Source organism: Rhea pennata, chromosome 3, assembly GCF_028389875.1.
Source record: "Rhea pennata isolate bPtePen1 chromosome 3, bPtePen1.pri, whole genome shotgun sequence".
NCBI lineage: Eukaryota > Metazoa > Chordata > Aves > Rheiformes > Rheidae > Rhea > Rhea pennata.
This window is the reverse complement of record NC_084665.1, coordinates 29,748,077-29,765,364: the sequence shown is the minus strand read 5'-3', so window position 1 is coordinate 29,765,364 and position 17,288 is coordinate 29,748,077. Positions and strand designations below refer to the sequence as shown.

General features: G+C 35.7%; 1 protein-coding gene across 3 annotated transcripts in view; it reads left to right on the top strand.

Annotated features, from left to right (window-relative positions):
* Positions 1-17,288, top strand: part of THADA (THADA armadillo repeat containing) — a 170,297-nt gene that overhangs the window by 28,329 nt on the left and 124,680 nt on the right. For all 3 annotated transcript variants that reach the window (XM_062571896.1, XM_062571899.1, XM_062571897.1), the window contains 5 exons: positions 1,585-1,694; positions 9,847-9,979; positions 12,869-12,982; positions 14,091-14,213; positions 14,910-15,001. In XM_062571896.1, the coding sequence (XP_062427880.1) occupies positions 1,585-1,694; positions 9,847-9,979; positions 12,869-12,982; positions 14,091-14,213; positions 14,910-15,001 (572 nt within the window). The remainder of the gene's footprint in view (positions 1-1,584; positions 1,695-9,846; positions 9,980-12,868; positions 12,983-14,090; positions 14,214-14,909; positions 15,002-17,288) is intronic.

The following is a 17,288-nucleotide window of genomic DNA, read 5'->3' as shown; positions in this document are numbered from 1 at the left end:
GTTATGGCAGTTCTTTAAACTCTAATGTGTGAATAAAAGAATGTATCAGAGTTTCATTTGAAGCAACCTACTGAATGTGGCTTTTGCAAAAAGCTCAGACATAAATAATAAAGTTGAAAGTTAAATGTCCAAAAATATCCATATGAACTGTTGTAAAAATTAAAGGTTGTTGGTGGAATAGGGCAGTGATTTGATTTGCACGTGTATGGTTTTCTTGGTTTTGTCTTGTTTATGCGCCTGGAGAGTTTGTCTGTGGGTCAACTCCTTCTAAGAAAAGGCAGTTCTTCCTGCTCTTGAGTTAGAAAGCTAAAATCTTGTAGGTATAAACTGGCTTAATATTCAATCAGAGAAAAAGTTATTTTAGCTCAAATTATTATTTGTTTTATATTACATGGGTTTCATAAGCTGCAGGAAATAAGTTAGACTTATTCTCTCATCTTACTCTAACCATTGCACCTTCATTGTTTGGATAATATAAATTACTTACAGTAGAGTGGAAAATCATTTGTAGCTTGCTATCGCTTTTTTTTTTTTGACATTTTAATTACCTTTCAGTCTTACTGTGTTATTTTAAGCCAGAATTTCAAAAATAACTTGACGTGATTTTATAAATAATTTTATGTAAAAGCTTTGAAGAACTTTTTTTCTGAAAAACTTTTAGGAAATACTAGTGAAGAAGAATTTACATAATATGATCAAGTGTGCACATTATGTATTTTAAACAAATGATACAGGTAATTTAATTTAGTCTTTTAAAGTTGATGTGAATTAGAGAAAGAATATAAAAGCAACTTTCCTTGCAGAATGAGAAGGTATGGTATTTTAAAGCAGTATTGAAGCTTACATGCTTGATATCTTGATAGAGTTTTAGAACATAATATCAGTGAAATTTTAGTTATAGCAATTTAGTTCGTTTCAGATTTTTGGTGTAGCTTTCATTACTATATACATGCCATGTCTTTTTATTTTAGAACTGTTTCTGGTAGTTAAGGGAAATTATGCAGAATCCTGAAACCTTAAAAATAGCTCACTAAGGTAGATTTTTTTTTTCCCTTTTGCACTCTTGTTTACATTTGAATTCATGTTCTTTCTCTGATATTTTTCCAGATACTTGTTTCTACTTTTATGATTTAGTAGGTATTTTCTGTGAGATTTAAGGTAAGAGTGAAGGCAAATAAGGATTTTAAGTTTGTTTCCTCTGAAAAATCAGTCTTGTCTCTTTATTTTCTTAAAATTACATTGTGTTCCTCTTGGTCAAATAGCTAATCCTTTATTTATGTTTTTGCAGTTTCTCTCCTTTCCTAAGGAAAAAAGTGTAACATTATGCTTCTAAACTGAAGAATGGAGTTTGTTCTCTTTGAAATAAGTGCCCTTTTACAATAGGGCTTCTAAATACCTTTTGCTTTTGCCATGGCTTTTTCAACCAGGGAAAAACTGCCTTTAACGGAAGTTGTGGTAGCAGAAAATGTGTATGGAATACTTATATTTAGAAATTGCAGACTCTGAAGTATTTTTGCATTTGTAAGTGAATTGCTTATGTAATTTCAAATGACTCTCCTTCTCCCCCCCCTTTTTTTGTTTAAGATTAAAAATATTGGCGACTACTTTAAACATTATCTGTTGCAATCAAGACACAGGGGTGCATTTGAATTAGCATATGCTGGCTTCGTGCAACTTACAGAAATACTGTCCAGGTAAAAGACCACCTCTTACACTTTTAATATAGTAATTTTACCAAACTGTGATAATTGTACTTTGATTCTGAAACTGACTATGCAAGCAAATTCTTTTTCATGTGGATTTTGTGGGAGCTTGGTGCATTGATTTGTGGGCATGTGTATGACATTAGTCACATGACGACTGTGACTTTGAATTGCGTTAGTTCTGTTGAAAGATGGTGGTGCTTAGGCATTGAAAGAAAATACAGCCATTTAATGCTTGTATTTTTCTTGATTTCTGGAGTGTCAGTTTATTGAACCACTCTCAGGAGCTCATGGGGAAAGCAGGAGTGAAAACTTGCCCCTCTCCCCCTTCTGTTTATGAAAATGAATGCCAGAGATTTTGTTTTCAGCCAGGATGTTTTCCTGGAAATTTTCATTACTTCGTGTTGGATGAGTTGCGTGTTCTGATATTTGGAAAACTATCTGGCAGCGTGTCACAGGATGTGAAATGCGATCTTTTAATTTTTTTCGTTTCCCCTTGTAACTTTATACTTTCCTAGAAGAACTAAATGAGCAGAACTGTCCTGAGGTCTAGGCTAGAGTACTGGAATTCCCATTAAGTGCTTGATTACCTATTTCTGAGAATAGACCCAAGAGTTGCTAATACTTCTTTGTTACCTTGCATATATAGTGCTTATATCATACTCAATTTTCAGTAAGACAAATGGAAATCTTCATTGCCTTTATTTATTTAGTGTTGTAGTGATTGGTTTGAGGCACTGATCTGTTTCTTGGGATTTTTTGTAGTAAAAATAAATCTGGTGGTGGAAACTGATTTTATCATCATCTTTTATTTTGATACGGACCAGCTCACTGTTTGTCCCCTCAGATAGTTTTTCCAGACAGAGCTGAGAGCTTGGTCACTGGGATGGGAATGTTAGTGGGATAGCTGCTTAGGCTAGCACTATTGCAAAAAAAGGGTATTTGTCATGTTAATGGCCTTCATTCTATTAGACTTATGTCTGTAGAAGGCACGTTATTTCCTTTTGTGTCCAAGCAAGCAGAAGAATTTTAAATTGGTCTGAATAGCTGGTTGAGAGTTCACATAACTTTACCTTACACTTGATTATTTACTTAAAAGGGGAGGGAAGGGAGAGGTATTATACTCTTCTTGCTTATCTATTTAAATTCTGTAGGTGTTGTGTTCTTTTTCTGTACCGTGAAGGCTTGTTTCAGGAAGTTTAAGGTGCTGTATCAGATAATTGGCACTGAGAGCAACACTCTGATCTTTCTGCTAATTTTGCTCTGGGACTAGATCTTTTACAATTTTGATGCTGTGAGTGCTGAGAGAGCAGAACCTGTACAGAGAAGGAAGAAAAAAACAAGCTGAATATATACGGGGGAGTATATCATGGATAGTGACTGAAATGTTCCCACTTAGGTGGGCAGGTTTCTAGGTAAGTGGTTGTATTGTAGCATCAATTAACTTAAAAGGGATTCAGATCAGACATTTTAGACCTCTTCAAATTTTACCAAACTGAGCTCAAAGCTCTCTGCTGGATATTCTCAGCTGCAGACCCCTGACGTAATTTAAGATTTTCTGTATTCTTACCTACATGTACAGTTTTATATGTGAAACTTGATTTTTTCCTAGGATAGAAATAAGTTCAAATAACAAAAGCTTAACAAGTTAAGAGGCTTGTCTTCAGAGCTATGCAGTGACAAATTGAAACTTGTTGGTCCAATAACTGGTATTTTAGTTTCAGGCAGCATTTCTTTGAATTTTAATTAAATAAATATAAAAATAGTATTTCAAATAGAGTAAGATGTTAAAAGTATAGAATACATAGAAAGAATTGCAGAGTATCACAGGATTTTATCCTAGGTATGCTAGATGATAATGTAAAGGTGTATTTAAAAAATTGCTAGATGTTGTGCTATATGATCCATTTCTTATTTTGAAAGGCTTTCTCCTCCCATCCGATTGAACAGAGGCTGGCCTTTAGAGGAATACTATAACAATAGAAAGCCCTTCTACCACCATCACCAGTATTTTTAAGGGAAAAAGGAACTGATCCAAATAACTGCAACCCTACTAGACTGTTCTTGGTTAAATTCAAGACTACCTGGTATGCTAGGTTTGAAGAAAAGGTTAACTGAAAAGCAGCAAATAGTGAAAAACACATAAAATGTGCTATCAGTTTATAGTGAACACAGTACATTACGTACTAACTGTTTTTCTTTGATTATCTGTTTTAAAATTTCTTTAAAGGCTGATGCAAGTTGAGCAGAGCAAATCCATTTAGATTTCAATTAAGTTTGATATGTTTATGCACTGACAACTCATCATAGCTTCACATAATCTTAGTTCCCACTCCCCTTTTCTCCCACCATATTTAATGGATCACAATCTGCTTAAGAGCAGTTTATGTAATGTTAAAATGGATTTTCCTCTTCAGAATTAACAATACTCAAAAATAGTGTTTTGATACATACTGCTTAATGTTTTAAAAGTCCTTTGGAAAAAGCCAGCTTACAGGAGCCTCTGTTGAAATACTTCAACAGAAGATTTTTGCAAGGCAATACTGGTTTCAAGACTAGTATTTATCTCTAAAGGAGAGGAGACTGATTTCAGAATATGCAGTATTTCTTTGGTTCAATACTATTTTCAGTACTCATGGGACATGACATGGTTGAAACCTTTTCTCTGAAATGGGGAAATTCAGTCTCTCAGTGAATGCACTTGCTCTGTTGGACTGTTGAAGGTCTTGGAGTCTGTGAATGTTTCCTGTTGGAGCTGAGAGGCTCTATTCTGCAAGTCAATATAAATGACCTACCTCTTTCCATAGCTGCCTGATTCAGGCAGTCTTGAAATGTGTATCAGGATCTACATTAATTTGCTCCCATGAGCCAGCAGTGTGCCCTTGTGGCCAAGAAGGCCAATGGTATCCTGGAGTGCATTAGGAAGAGTGTTACCAGCAGTTCAAGGGAGGTGATCCTGCCCCTCTACTCAGCCTGGGGAGGCCACATCTGGAGAACTGTGTCCAGTTCTGGGCTCACCAGTACAAAGAGACATGAAACTATGAGAGAGAGCCCAGCGTAGGGCTATGAAGATGATTAGAGGGCTGGAGCATCTACACTGTGAGGAACAGCTGTGAGGGCTGGGCCTGTTAAACCTGGAGAAGAAAAGACAAAGGGAATCTTATCAATGTTTACAAATACCTTGAGAGTGTCAAGAGGATGGGGCCAGACTCTTTTCAGTGGTGCTAAGTGACAGGACAAGAAGCAACAGGCACAAACTGAAATACAGGAAGTTTCACCTGAATATAAGGAAGAACTTCTTACTGTGAGAGTGACAGAGCACCTGCACAGGTTGCCCAGAGAGGTTGTGGAGTCCACCTCTCTGAAGATGGTCAAAACCCACCTGGACGTGATTCTGTCTAACATGTTCTAGGTGACCCTGCTTGAGCAGGGGAGTTGGACTAGATGATCTCCAGAGGTCCCTTCCAGCCTTAACGAGTCTGTGATTCTGTGATCTGTGAATATTGTTCTGTTGAGCTTGAGATCCACGGATGCATCATTGACTCTTTGTCATTGAAAACTGAAAAATCTACCATTAAGATTGTGATAAATCCCCTTCCCATGCTTTTATGAAAGATCATATTTAAACACGATGCTTCACTTTGATAGCCAGACATTTGCTTAAAATAATGTGCCAGAATATTGATTGTTTGAGTTTGGGTTTAGCTCTATGGTTTAGTCCTTAAATAACAGTATCTTTATAAAAACTATGAGTAGACTTGTTTTCTAGACAAAGTAATGTTATTCAGGCCTGCCTGAGTCAGTGGTTAAAGTGTTTACTCTATAAAGATCTCTGCTTTGACATTCATTTGGATATAAATTTTTGAGTCTGCTCAAGTTTTTCTGCTCTGTTTTCATTTCTTCTAATGGGATATTCTGTTCTTTAACATCTGCGTAGTATTGTCTATTATCACACCTTCAGAAAACAGTATTCATATCAATGAAATAAGTAATGTTCTTCTAAAAAAATACTCTGCTGTCGTAGGCCCTGAGAAATTACAGATGCTCGTTTGGTCCAATAACCAATAACCTGGTGGAGCCTTATTGGAACTGGAAGGCTCCAGACATCCATTTTAAATTTACCATATGAATACCTTAACCACTCCTCTCTTCCAGCTTGGTTTGTATTTCTTTTGTTTTATTTAGTGAAGCTCTTCTGAGAGATTGAGTAGAATGTGAAGATTTTGGGGAATTTCAGAATTGTGGTGTTGCATAACTACAGCTGTAATGCTTTGCTTAAATTATGGAATGCAGAGGGAAAGTTTGGGAGGAGTTATGTTATACAGCACAGTGTATTTAGGAATAATGCATTTTGAACACTTAAAGAAATAGAGCTTAAATTCACTGAACTGTTTTTATGTATTATGTAACAAGTTAAGGTGTCATAGCTTTCTGTCAGAAAATAATAAAAATTTTGATTTGATTTGACAAAATCTGGTATGAGTGGAAACTGTTCATCTGTCAAACACAGAGTTGCTGAGCTTTTGTAAGATTTCTACTGGAGAACTGGCAATAGACCCTCCTGATCCTTTGCTGCAGCCTTTGCTTCTGACTCATTTTGTTGTTGTGAGGTGGCTGTTACTTGTTGCCTTTGCAGATTCCTAGAGTCTCCTGGGAAGACTTACAAAATTTTGAAAAGCATTGATGAGCTTTCTATTGAAATGAGCTGGAGTTGTCACTAACTTTTTGATAAAATTGTAATCAAAGTAGTGAAGGAAGCAGTCCAAAATAAATGGCGTGGGTTTAAAAATCTGACAGTTTTTGTCCACTGAGACAAAATTATTCTCTTACTGTTTATTGTGATGCTTGCAGGGTAGTAAAGTACAATGTATAAATTAAGGCACTGCTCGGTTCAAAGGCATGTTAATTTTTAACTCTCTGTTCATATTTTTCATATTTTTCTTCATTTCTTATACCCTGTGTTCTGTGAAAGAAAGAAGTTGGGGGTAATGATACTGTCTCTTCCAAATTTTGAGGCCACACAAGGTCCTGTGCTCTGCAGTATTGCTGGCAAAATCTCAAAACAGGAGCTTTCTCAGAGTGACCGTATTGCTTGCAAAATTTGCTTCATTGAGAGCAGATGCTATGAAAAAGAAGATGTCAGTGAGAGAACCAGTCTTAATAGTTTTAGAGTGATTTCTTAAAAGTGGACTTTTCAGGGTGACTTGAGTGGTAATGTTTCTGTCTCCTTAGGGAGACAAAAATAGAAATTATGTCACACATGTGAAAAAGAATAATAATGTAGTTCTTCTAGGAGATAAAAATGGTGAAAGGAAAACCTTTTTCCCAGGTAGGATGAATTACAGTGATCAGAAACAGTAAATTTGAATATACCAGTGTAGAAAATGCTTATGGTCATGTGACATTTATGCCACAAACAACCAACATTCAGGAAATCTAAGACTGACCTTTTGTTCTTAACACACCATTAATTTTGCATAGGAGAAAATAGAGCCCTATGAGATAGGGAGAGAGGTTGAGCTTTAACTTTGAATTACCAGGCTTTTTGTATTTGTAGAAACTGACCACAGAAGCTGTTTTGGGCATCTGAAGTAATTTACATGCTGAGTTTCTGGGTAGTGTTTTAATTATCAACATTATATACTTGATCTGATTTAAAAAAAAAAAAAAAAGACTAATTCATTCTGGAAAATGGCATTTGAGCTTGAGACCACCATTTTTATATTGTAAAGCTTCATTATTATTCTTGAATTTTAGGGCTACCTGCTTCTTAAGCCAGTATTCTTCTTGCCAGACCATAAAGAAATGTGGTTGCCAAATTTAAGGGAGTGGTGGTCTCTGTTGCAAAGTCAATAGTCTCTATTGTTTTTTACTTTTAAAGGAATAACACTTTCACACTAAAAAAGAAAAAAGGGCCTTGGTGGGTGACTGCTCAAGGTAGAATTACTTGTGGTGAGATCAAAACAATGCAGCTTTAAGAGAGTCTGAAATTTATGAGATTTCAATATATTTTTCCTCTTTCTACTACTATTGAAAGGGAAAAAAAACCCTCAATTAAGAATAAAATACTCTGTTTCCTGTAGCATTAAGGAAATATTTAAAAGTTGCTTTACTTTGTACTCTTCTGCACCACAGGAGATGTGAGTTTGTATCATGAGATGTTTGTTTTAATACTAGAATAACATACCAAAGAGAGATTAGTGCCATTCTTTGTATGGATAAACTAAGACATTTAAATTTTATTTAACTAGTGAGGTAAAACCAGCCACAGACATAGTCAAAAGTACTAGCTTTTGCAGTATGGATTGACTTGGATTAAGAGAACTGTAAAGTACAGTCTGGCTAAGACAGATCCACTGAGGACATCTACTAGAAGTTTTGTGTGGTCTCAGTGCTTGAATTGCATCCTTCTTGTATATCTGAAAGCTAGCAAACTAACATGTCTTTGAGCAACTGGAGGAAGGCTTAGAAGTGGAAGCTAATTGGAAGCCATAGAAAGAGAAAAGTAGAACAAAAGTGATCACCGGTTTCCAGAGGAAGGCTTTGATTGATTTGACTGGCGCTCTCATGAGCTTGGGCCAGAGGTGGCTTTCCTTTATGCTGTCATATTAGGTGACATCCTCCTGTGATGCCATGTTTCTCTGACTTCCTGGGCTGATGGTTTAGATGCCAGCTGCTGTTTAAAGAGGTGCTGCCCGTAGAGAATGGAAAAAAGGCGTGGCAGCAGTGCAGGAGATCCATGATGGAAATCTGAGGGAAATCATTAAAGAGTAAAAAATCTTCTGTGGCTTCTGCTGACCTGTGTGGTGCTTCCTGTGACCTCTTTTCTGCATTATTAATTTTCTGTTTGTTTTGTAAAAGAAGGAAGGAGAGGGGGATAAGAGGATGGAAGGGGGCCTATTTTCTGAAGACTTGGGAGTTCAGATACAGTAGCAAGCTAAACTACAGATGAAAACCTCATTTGCTGTGTGGTATTAAGCAGGCTTTTAGCCTGCCCAGGTGCTTATTTTGGGAGGAGAAAGGAAGCATTATGAGGGAAGGATAATGAAGGACAGAAGATGTGGACTTTCCACTAGATTTCAGTTTTCACGTTTGTTCCCGCTGCATTTTAGCTTCACTTTTGGTTCTTTATTTCAGTCATCCAAATAAAAAAGTTGATTCTGACCTCACTGTAAGGCCTCACTACTTAATCATGAATTTAATTGTAACTCATATTTTCAGGCAAGGGAAATCCTACATGGTTGAGGTAATTGCCATTGTATTGACCACAGTGATTAATATTTTTAATCTACTCTGAATCATGCATGTCAAACTAGTATGACAGGTTTTAATAACAAAGTCCTGTTGATAGAATTTTTTGTAACAATGAATGATCCTTTTGGAGCATTGACGTAAGATTAATGGTTTGGTCTTTCACATCAAGTATGTTGCATTTCATTGAACCTGATCAGCACTGGGAATTGAAGTAGACTTGAATTCTGCTTGCCCTTGGAAGTCCTTTGCTTTCAGGTAATGCTGAGTTGTATAACTGCAGAGTAGAAGTATTCCATGACAGGAGAGCAATTTAGATGCTTTACTGAAAGTTTGACTAACTGAATTTTAAGAGAGTCATACTTCTTGTTTTTCATTCTTTATACGGCTCTGAGGTTTGCAGGGGCATTTATATTACATAAACTTACCATGAGAGGCTTCAGTTGTGTTTTATATGGTTATAATCATGATTGTGTATGTTAGTTAATGTAAGAGTAATACATTAGTAGCTACTGTGGGACAACAAAAATGTGAATTTGTAGTGTCACTTCCTACACTGATGTGTACGTGTTTTGTGTCCTCTCTTCCAGAGGAGGAGAATAATGTTGTTAGCAGAATTGAACAGTGCGCTGCTGAGTGAAAAGAATCCATTTTTTTTTTATTTGGTGAAGTATCTTCTCCTGGTGACACTTAATAAGTAGGATTAATATGATTTGTACAGGCATATGGAAAAAAGTAAAATCTTTAAAAGATTTCCCTTTAAAAATGCTCTGTGTGTATAGTTTGATGTGTTGGCATATGGTAAGAAACACTTTGAAAAATATTTTTAAGTTCACTGATTGCTTTCTTTGACTTTGTCTACTCTGTTTTTTTTCTTACTTGCTTTTTACAGATGCAACGATGAGAGTCTGCGCAGGATGCCGGAGCAGTGGTTATGCCGTGTTTTGGGAGAAATCAAATCTTCTGATCCTTCATCTAAATTATGCGCTACCAGACGTAGTGCTGGAATTCCCTTCTACATACAGGTACCAACTAATGTTATACATCTATTTTGGGGTTTTTTTTTTGTTGTTTTGATATTTTTCCAGGTGAATACTTTATTATCTCCTTTTGGTTGGTTAATTTTTTTCTACAGATTTTGACAGCATTTGTGCAACCAAAAAGCCAGATGCAATTAGGCTGTGTTTGGTGTGGTCTAGCTGTGCAATTCTACTGAATCTTGAGATTGTACAGACATTTGGCTGGAGATAGGTTTGATGATTGGCATTTCAAAGAACTAAGCTGTAGGCTCAGTGTGGCCTCTGTGAAAATCCCCGCAAAATCATAAATTATTTCACAGATTAAATAAAGTTTTTCTACCATGTAACTATCTATGTTTCTTTCAGAGAGGGGAGAGAGGGGCAGGGGAGGATGTTGAATTATGAAGATACAATGACAGAATCATGAAATTGTGGCTTGGAAAATACTGTAAAAATTTGGGGAAGTCTGTTTGCATGTACTGAAGCAGTATCAAGTAATGTGCGTCAGACAGTAATTTATCTGACTCCAAAAACTCAAGTGCAATGAGTGAACGAGTTACTGAAGACAAATTTGTGAGCACGTGGCTGTGCTCCCTCAGTCTTCCCACTAGATTATCATCAACTCCATGCATCCTGGCCTCTGTCAGCCCATACCAACTGCTGATTTTGTCAGGTTCAGAGCTATCTGCTGATCAACAGTGTTTTTAATTCTGCTCAAAGTACCTCCTCCTACTGAGTGCGGAGCAGTAGTTCACAGCAGCTGACTTGCTTACTTCCGGGGTCAGTCGCTGCAATGTGCCTGCAGACTTTGATTACCTGCTTTTATTCCTTCTTGTCCTTAAAGTGGTCATGATTACTTTCTCCTAAGTTAACACCCATCGTTTTAATTTTCAGCCAGTTTTCTAAGAACCAAGTCCAAGATAAGTATGTGATTTGTAACTTTCTCTACTTGTTAGAGTCCCAAGCATGTTCCAAGAATTTGAGGGACCGCTGGGAGCAAGGTCTCACTGCCAGAATAATTCATATTATTTGTCTTTCACACTTGGTTTGCTCTGAGAAAGTTGAGACAGTCTGCTTCTACCTGACATCTTTTGAGGCAGTCACAGCCTATTCCTGCCTTTGCTACGTGTGTGTGCACTACATAGCACAAACCATGTGTGGGGCATTAGTTTTAAAGTTGTTTTTTCTTTTAAAGTTTCAGCAATTAAAGATCAAAATTCCCTTTATATCTGTAAGTCATGTGCAAAATGAATTTGGTGATTTCATGTCTGCTGATTTTCCCATTTGTGACACAGAGTTCTAATCCAGTAGGCTTTAGCTAGCTTTAATACTGAGAATGTGAAATAGCAAGCATGTTTGAATCAAGTTTTCATTAAAATGTAATGCTGGTAATGTAAGGACTAAATGGACCCAATAGTATTCCATTACAGCAAGTATTTGTATAGTCTGAAGTTGATCTACATTATGAAGTATGGCAGAGCTTATGCTGTGCCATAGTTGTTTGGATAAACAAGTCAGACACTTCTGTTTGATAATTCTTGAAGAGTATGAAGTTTGTCTAGCCAATTAATGAGAAGATTTGAAATTAGCATCGATATTAGTCTAAATAAATATTTCTGAACTATAATTTTATTGTAAGGAAAGATGATGATGTTCTTTGGCAGTAGTTTTGAGTTCTAAATAATGTGTTGCATTTCGATAATAAAAATAAAAATTCTCATGCATATCGTAGCAGTCCTGTAATAGGGACATTTTATTAATGCATAAAATCAAGACGCAGTGTGGTTTCTTTGCTGTCTGCTTCCTGTGACATTTATTCTTGGTTTAGTAAAACATTTCTGCTCTGTTTTAATGCTAATGCTTAATTTTTAAGATTATAAACATTCTAAATGACCTATTTAAAATAGAAATATTATTACCTAATAATACAAAGGGGGGCAGAGGAGTGAAGAAATGGTGGGAAAATGCTAGTTTACAGCCTTAGCATTTTTAGGGTAGGGAATTCTTGTCATCAGTTCATTCTCCAGTGTGTTATATTTCATGAATACTTTTTTTTCCTTCCTTCTGTTTTTCCCATCATTAAAGTCAATCTTAAAATGGCAGCGACTACTTTCAGATATCTGCCTAATGTGGCTAAGCATCTGGAAGGTTTTTTTCTGTTTGGTTGTTTTTATGCAATGTAACGTACCCTGTTTGAGTGGATGCTGAACAGACTGTGGGCCCTGTTGCACGAACGGGTGGTCATTTATTTATTGGAAATACGTAATTTATGATTATTCATTTGTGTGAAGTTGGACAAATTCAACAGGAGATATTAGCACAGAGAGAAACAAATTTAATCTCAATCCTTAATTAGAAGACTGAATTAGAGTATTTTAATTTCAGCTGCCCTGCTCGTTGAATTGCTACTATTTGGAGGTAGATGTTTCTCTTGTCTCCTTTTAAAAATGAGCTGCTGCTTGTAATTTATTTATTTATTTATTGCAAATCAGGATTTATTCTTTGGCCAGCCCATGTCATCTTAAATATGCATATATTATTAAACTAAAAAATTGTCTATAGCAGGAAACATAAGTATATATAATGTAACAGATTTTTTTAGTGTAATATTCTCTGATTCTGTAGGTGTCTTAACTTTATCATCTTGTTATATACAAATTTTCATACACAGAGGAATAGTGCAGAGGCAAAGTTCTCTTACTAAACTTTTGACTCCTAAGGAGGCCATGAACAAAATAAGAGTTAAAACTGAAACTTTTTGCAAACTTTGTTTTAGTTCATGTGTATAATCAGAAGCTAGGCTGTAATATGGTAGATAGAGGAACCTGGAGAAGAACTGATAATATAGAAAAATGCCTAGAAATACCTGATCTCTCTTTTTTTAACATTCTGTAGGCTTTGTTAGCTTCAGAACCAAAGAAGGGCAAAGCAGACATGCTGAAAATGACAATGGAAGAATTGATGTCTTTGGCTGCACCTTTGAATGAATCATCAAATATAGTTCCACAGGTAAAATACTGTATGTCATCAAATGGCAAATGTCAAAAAAGTTTTTTTTCTTCAGTTAAGAAAATCTGTGTTTTTAATAATATTAATTTATTATCTGTAGCTGGATTTTAAAATGCTTTGACATGTACAGAGGTTATGGAGTTACTGGAATTTGCAATTTTAAAAAACAGAATGGACATAATTTCACAGTGCAGCGAATATAGTCATACTCATTTTGAATTTATATGATCAATTTACTGCCTGTAGTGTATTTCTAAACAAATAATGCATAAGCTTTTACAAGGAGATTAGCAAGCATTTGTTTACATTTGAAGTATATAAATTTGTTGCAGAAACTATATTGCGTGCAACAAAATAGAGTATGAAAAATAATTTTTATGCATACCAAGTAACTTGTAAAACTTAAATACAGGCATTTTAAATGTAAACAAATTTGATTTAAAGTCAAAATTTTTATCTTCAAAATGCAGTTATTGATATACTTCAAAAGTATTAGGAACAAATCATGGTTTGCATTTACAAATACAGAGATTAACTAGATTCTAATCACTGTGCCAGATCTCCTCCTGGTATAAATTTATGTAGCCTTGTCAAAATCTGTGAAGCTATGCAGATTACCACCATCCCCTACAGAGAATAGAGAAATATAAGAAAATGCTCCATTTGGTGAAGCAAGCCTAACTGTCTGTTTTAGCTTAATATTGGCAATCATTTTCCTGCTGTGAGTTGTAGTTTATTTTTTCTCACAGTATCTACAGCATGTCAAGAATGTTGGAAAAGATGATTATAAACTTTGAAAGTTATTTTTACAGTCATGATAACCTAAGTAAAAGAGCATGTTGGCCTTCACTTGTGATGACTGAACTGTACTTGTTAGAGGAATATATTTTAAAATGGTAATTACTTTTAACAGTGTTTATTGCTGTACCATTTTAATATATTCTTTTTAACAGCAGTATTCCTGGGTTATATTTAATGTAGAATTGAAGTGTAAGTGTGCATACAGACTGTTTTTGTTTCATGTTTGTTGCTGTAATTAAAATGCATTTAAATCTAAGATCTTTTCCCATTTATATATATTATTCTTCTGTTTCTCTTACTAACACAGGTTCATGCTTTAAATATCCTGCGGGCACTGTTTAGGGACACGCGTTTAGGTGAAAACATCATGCCCTATGTTGCAGATGGAATGCAAGCAGCAATCCTAGGTTTTATGTCCCCTGTCTGGGCAGTAAGTTCATTATTATTTTTATTTCTCTAAATTAAAAGGATGCATAATGGTACTGTTCAGCAGAGTTTTGGTAATGTTTGTAATGACAGTACCAAGGTTATTGGAATGTTGAATGATACAATATTTTAAAGTACAATAAAGAATAATGGAAACCCACAGAATACCTCAATTTTGTTCATGATATTTTGTTTCTTTTTTCTCTAGTGTGAAGTGTTACTGACAAGAAGTAAGGACAAAGATACCTTACAACTTAAAAAAAATAAATATATATATCAGGCTGGCTAATTTTGAATCAGTATGTCTAGCTAGTAAGAATTAAATGTATATTTCTTCTCACTGTTACTTTGCCCTTCAATAAAAGATGGTGTGATAAGGTAGAACATTTCATGACCTGCCATGGATAAGGGTGAATGCTTTATTTGCTACAAATCTGGATACATTCCTCACACATCCCTTAGATTAGAGAGACATCTGAAAAAAAAAAATCTAAACTTTCTATTAATGCCATCTTGATTGTCAGAAAATACTTTCTGATTTTGTAATTTGTTTACTGACCTCTGAACAATTGGCATGTACAGTGTTCCACTTAGCTGTTTTTATGCTCAGTTTTACATTAGTGACTATATTTAAAAAATAATTAGTACGAGTTAAAGGGATTTTTAAAACTTACCTTGTCGTCTTTTCTTTTTCCTGTAGGTAAGAAATTCATCTACTCTTCTTTTTAGTGCTCTGATTACAAGAATTTTTGGAGTTAAAAGAGGGAAGGATGAAAATTCCAAAAAAAATAGGTAAGCTCTACTTGGTACCAATTTTAAGTTTGCAAAACATGGCCTCAGCCAACAACAATTTGAAAATGTTGCTTGCTTTATGGATATATTTGAATCATAATACTGTAAAAACATCTAGGTTTGCTTAAACTGTACTGCCAAGAAATAAGCTCTACATCCCAAAATATCTGCTGTTAGGCATTAAGAGTTAATTTGTTATCACATGTGATTTCACAGAAAGGGCATGTTGTTGAGAGGTTTGTGTACCTACAGCTCTTTCAAATGGTCAGTGTCTCTTGTGGTAACAAGCTACGGCTACTGTGTTTGACAGCAAAGGGAGGAATGAAGGCTGGGGTCACATGTGTGTGTTCCCTCACCTCTAAAGCAGGCCTAAATGTAATCTCACCCTTGCTGCTTTGAGGATTTTCCCTTTAGTCTTCTTACTCTAGAACAGCTTTTCCTCACTCCAAAAATTCTGCCTTGCAAAACAGCTTCTTTTCCCAGAAATTTTATCCTTGACCTCTGCAGTCCTGCTCCAGATCCTCTACTATTGCATAGGTGCTGCACGTTATAGATATTATGATAACAATTTCAGAAATTCCTAACGGATCTCTAGAACATGGGCCAATTTCTGAAAGAGAGAATTGTTATGATTAATCTCCAAAAATTCCACTCATTTTTACTCATTGTGCAGTGATTCCTTAATTGATCTATGTCACTGCTGTAGTTTTCATGCATCCAAAGAGATTAAATGTGGATTGCCACAGATTGTAATTAGTACTTACCTAACTAATTTCTGGCATCATTTAATCATAGGAATTCCATGCCAGGGTATATATGAGTGATGACGGTAACACAAAAACAGGAACATTATCCCATTGAAAAATTAGGTGCTGCTATGTATATATGAATGTCATTTCCCTTATAAATTAACTATCTCACAGAACTGGTTTGAAATAATCTCTACTTTTTCTTACGCCTATACCTCTTCTCGCCCACACCTGGAATCTGCTCCCACAGCCCCCGAACTCCAAGCATAGCAGTAACAAATGTTTCTCGTTTCTTCTCTTTTCACATTGTTTTTGTAAAAACACTTTCTTACGTTTTTGTTTCCATATTGAGTACTTACTGGAAGAGATCTGTACCTCACCTTTTTTGAACTTTTTCCTCAGTGAAAAACTTTGCAGTAACCTCTGCACTGTTAAGGCAGACTGACTTCTCAAATGTATGCAGTGTGATACATAATCTGAGATTTCTGTTTGTGAAGCTGTGGAAAGTAGTGCACCTGAGCATCTGTTGGGGCTAGGAAATACAAGAATTAAGGTTTTATATATACATGTATGTATATATGTGTGTGTGTGTGTGTATATTTAATGAAATGTAAGAATTAAAGTTAACTTTAATTCATTTGACTTGAACTTACTAAAAGCAATATTAATTTTTATATAACTGGCATTGTCAACTTCTCTGAAGCTTTTTGTTTGCAGTAATTTCTATGTAGTCATTTTGGCAAAGAGAGATTGAACCTGGCTGTTTTTCTTTCTTTCTTCTTTTCACATTATGCTTTTTCATGAAACATTGTATGTAGTCAGTTTCTTTCGTGTAGTTGTCAGTACTACAAAATATGGAATGGGAAAACATTTTTAAAAATAAGTCAGTAACAGGGAGGAGGTATGAAAAACACTTATGGGACTTGAGACTGCCTCTCTCTCTATTTTTAGAGATTTGATTTCACATTTATGATCTTTGTTGCCACCAGAAACACTAGTTCAGAAAGAAAATGTTCTCGAGATTGTTTTGCTATTTGTTTGTAATGCTTCTTTCTTTTATAATAGTACATGAGTTTAAGCTCATTTGAATATGTACCATTTTATATCTACGAAAAAGCTTAAGCAGTGAATGACAGCATGCGTTTCTCGGCATACACTATCAAAAAAAAGCGTTGGATACTGTGAGAGTGACAGAGAACTGGAACAGGTTGCACAGAGAGGTTGCAGAGTCTCCTTCCCTGGAGATATTTGACACCTGCCTGGATGCGACCCTGTGCAATGTGCTCTAGCTGACTCTGCTTGAGCAAGGGAGTTGGACTAGATCTCCAGAGGTCCCTTCCAACCTCAAACCTTCTGTGATTCTGTGTTTGGGAAGACAGCCGTCTTTCAGCAGTAACATTGCTAATGGTAAGGTGGCACTAGGTGTCACTGTCGCTACACGGCTCACTGCAGCAGCTTCCCTGGGGTGCAGCTGTGCTGGGACACTTTGTCAGGAGCCCTAAACTTGTTTTGTTTTGCTCTTCGCTCAAACAGAATTA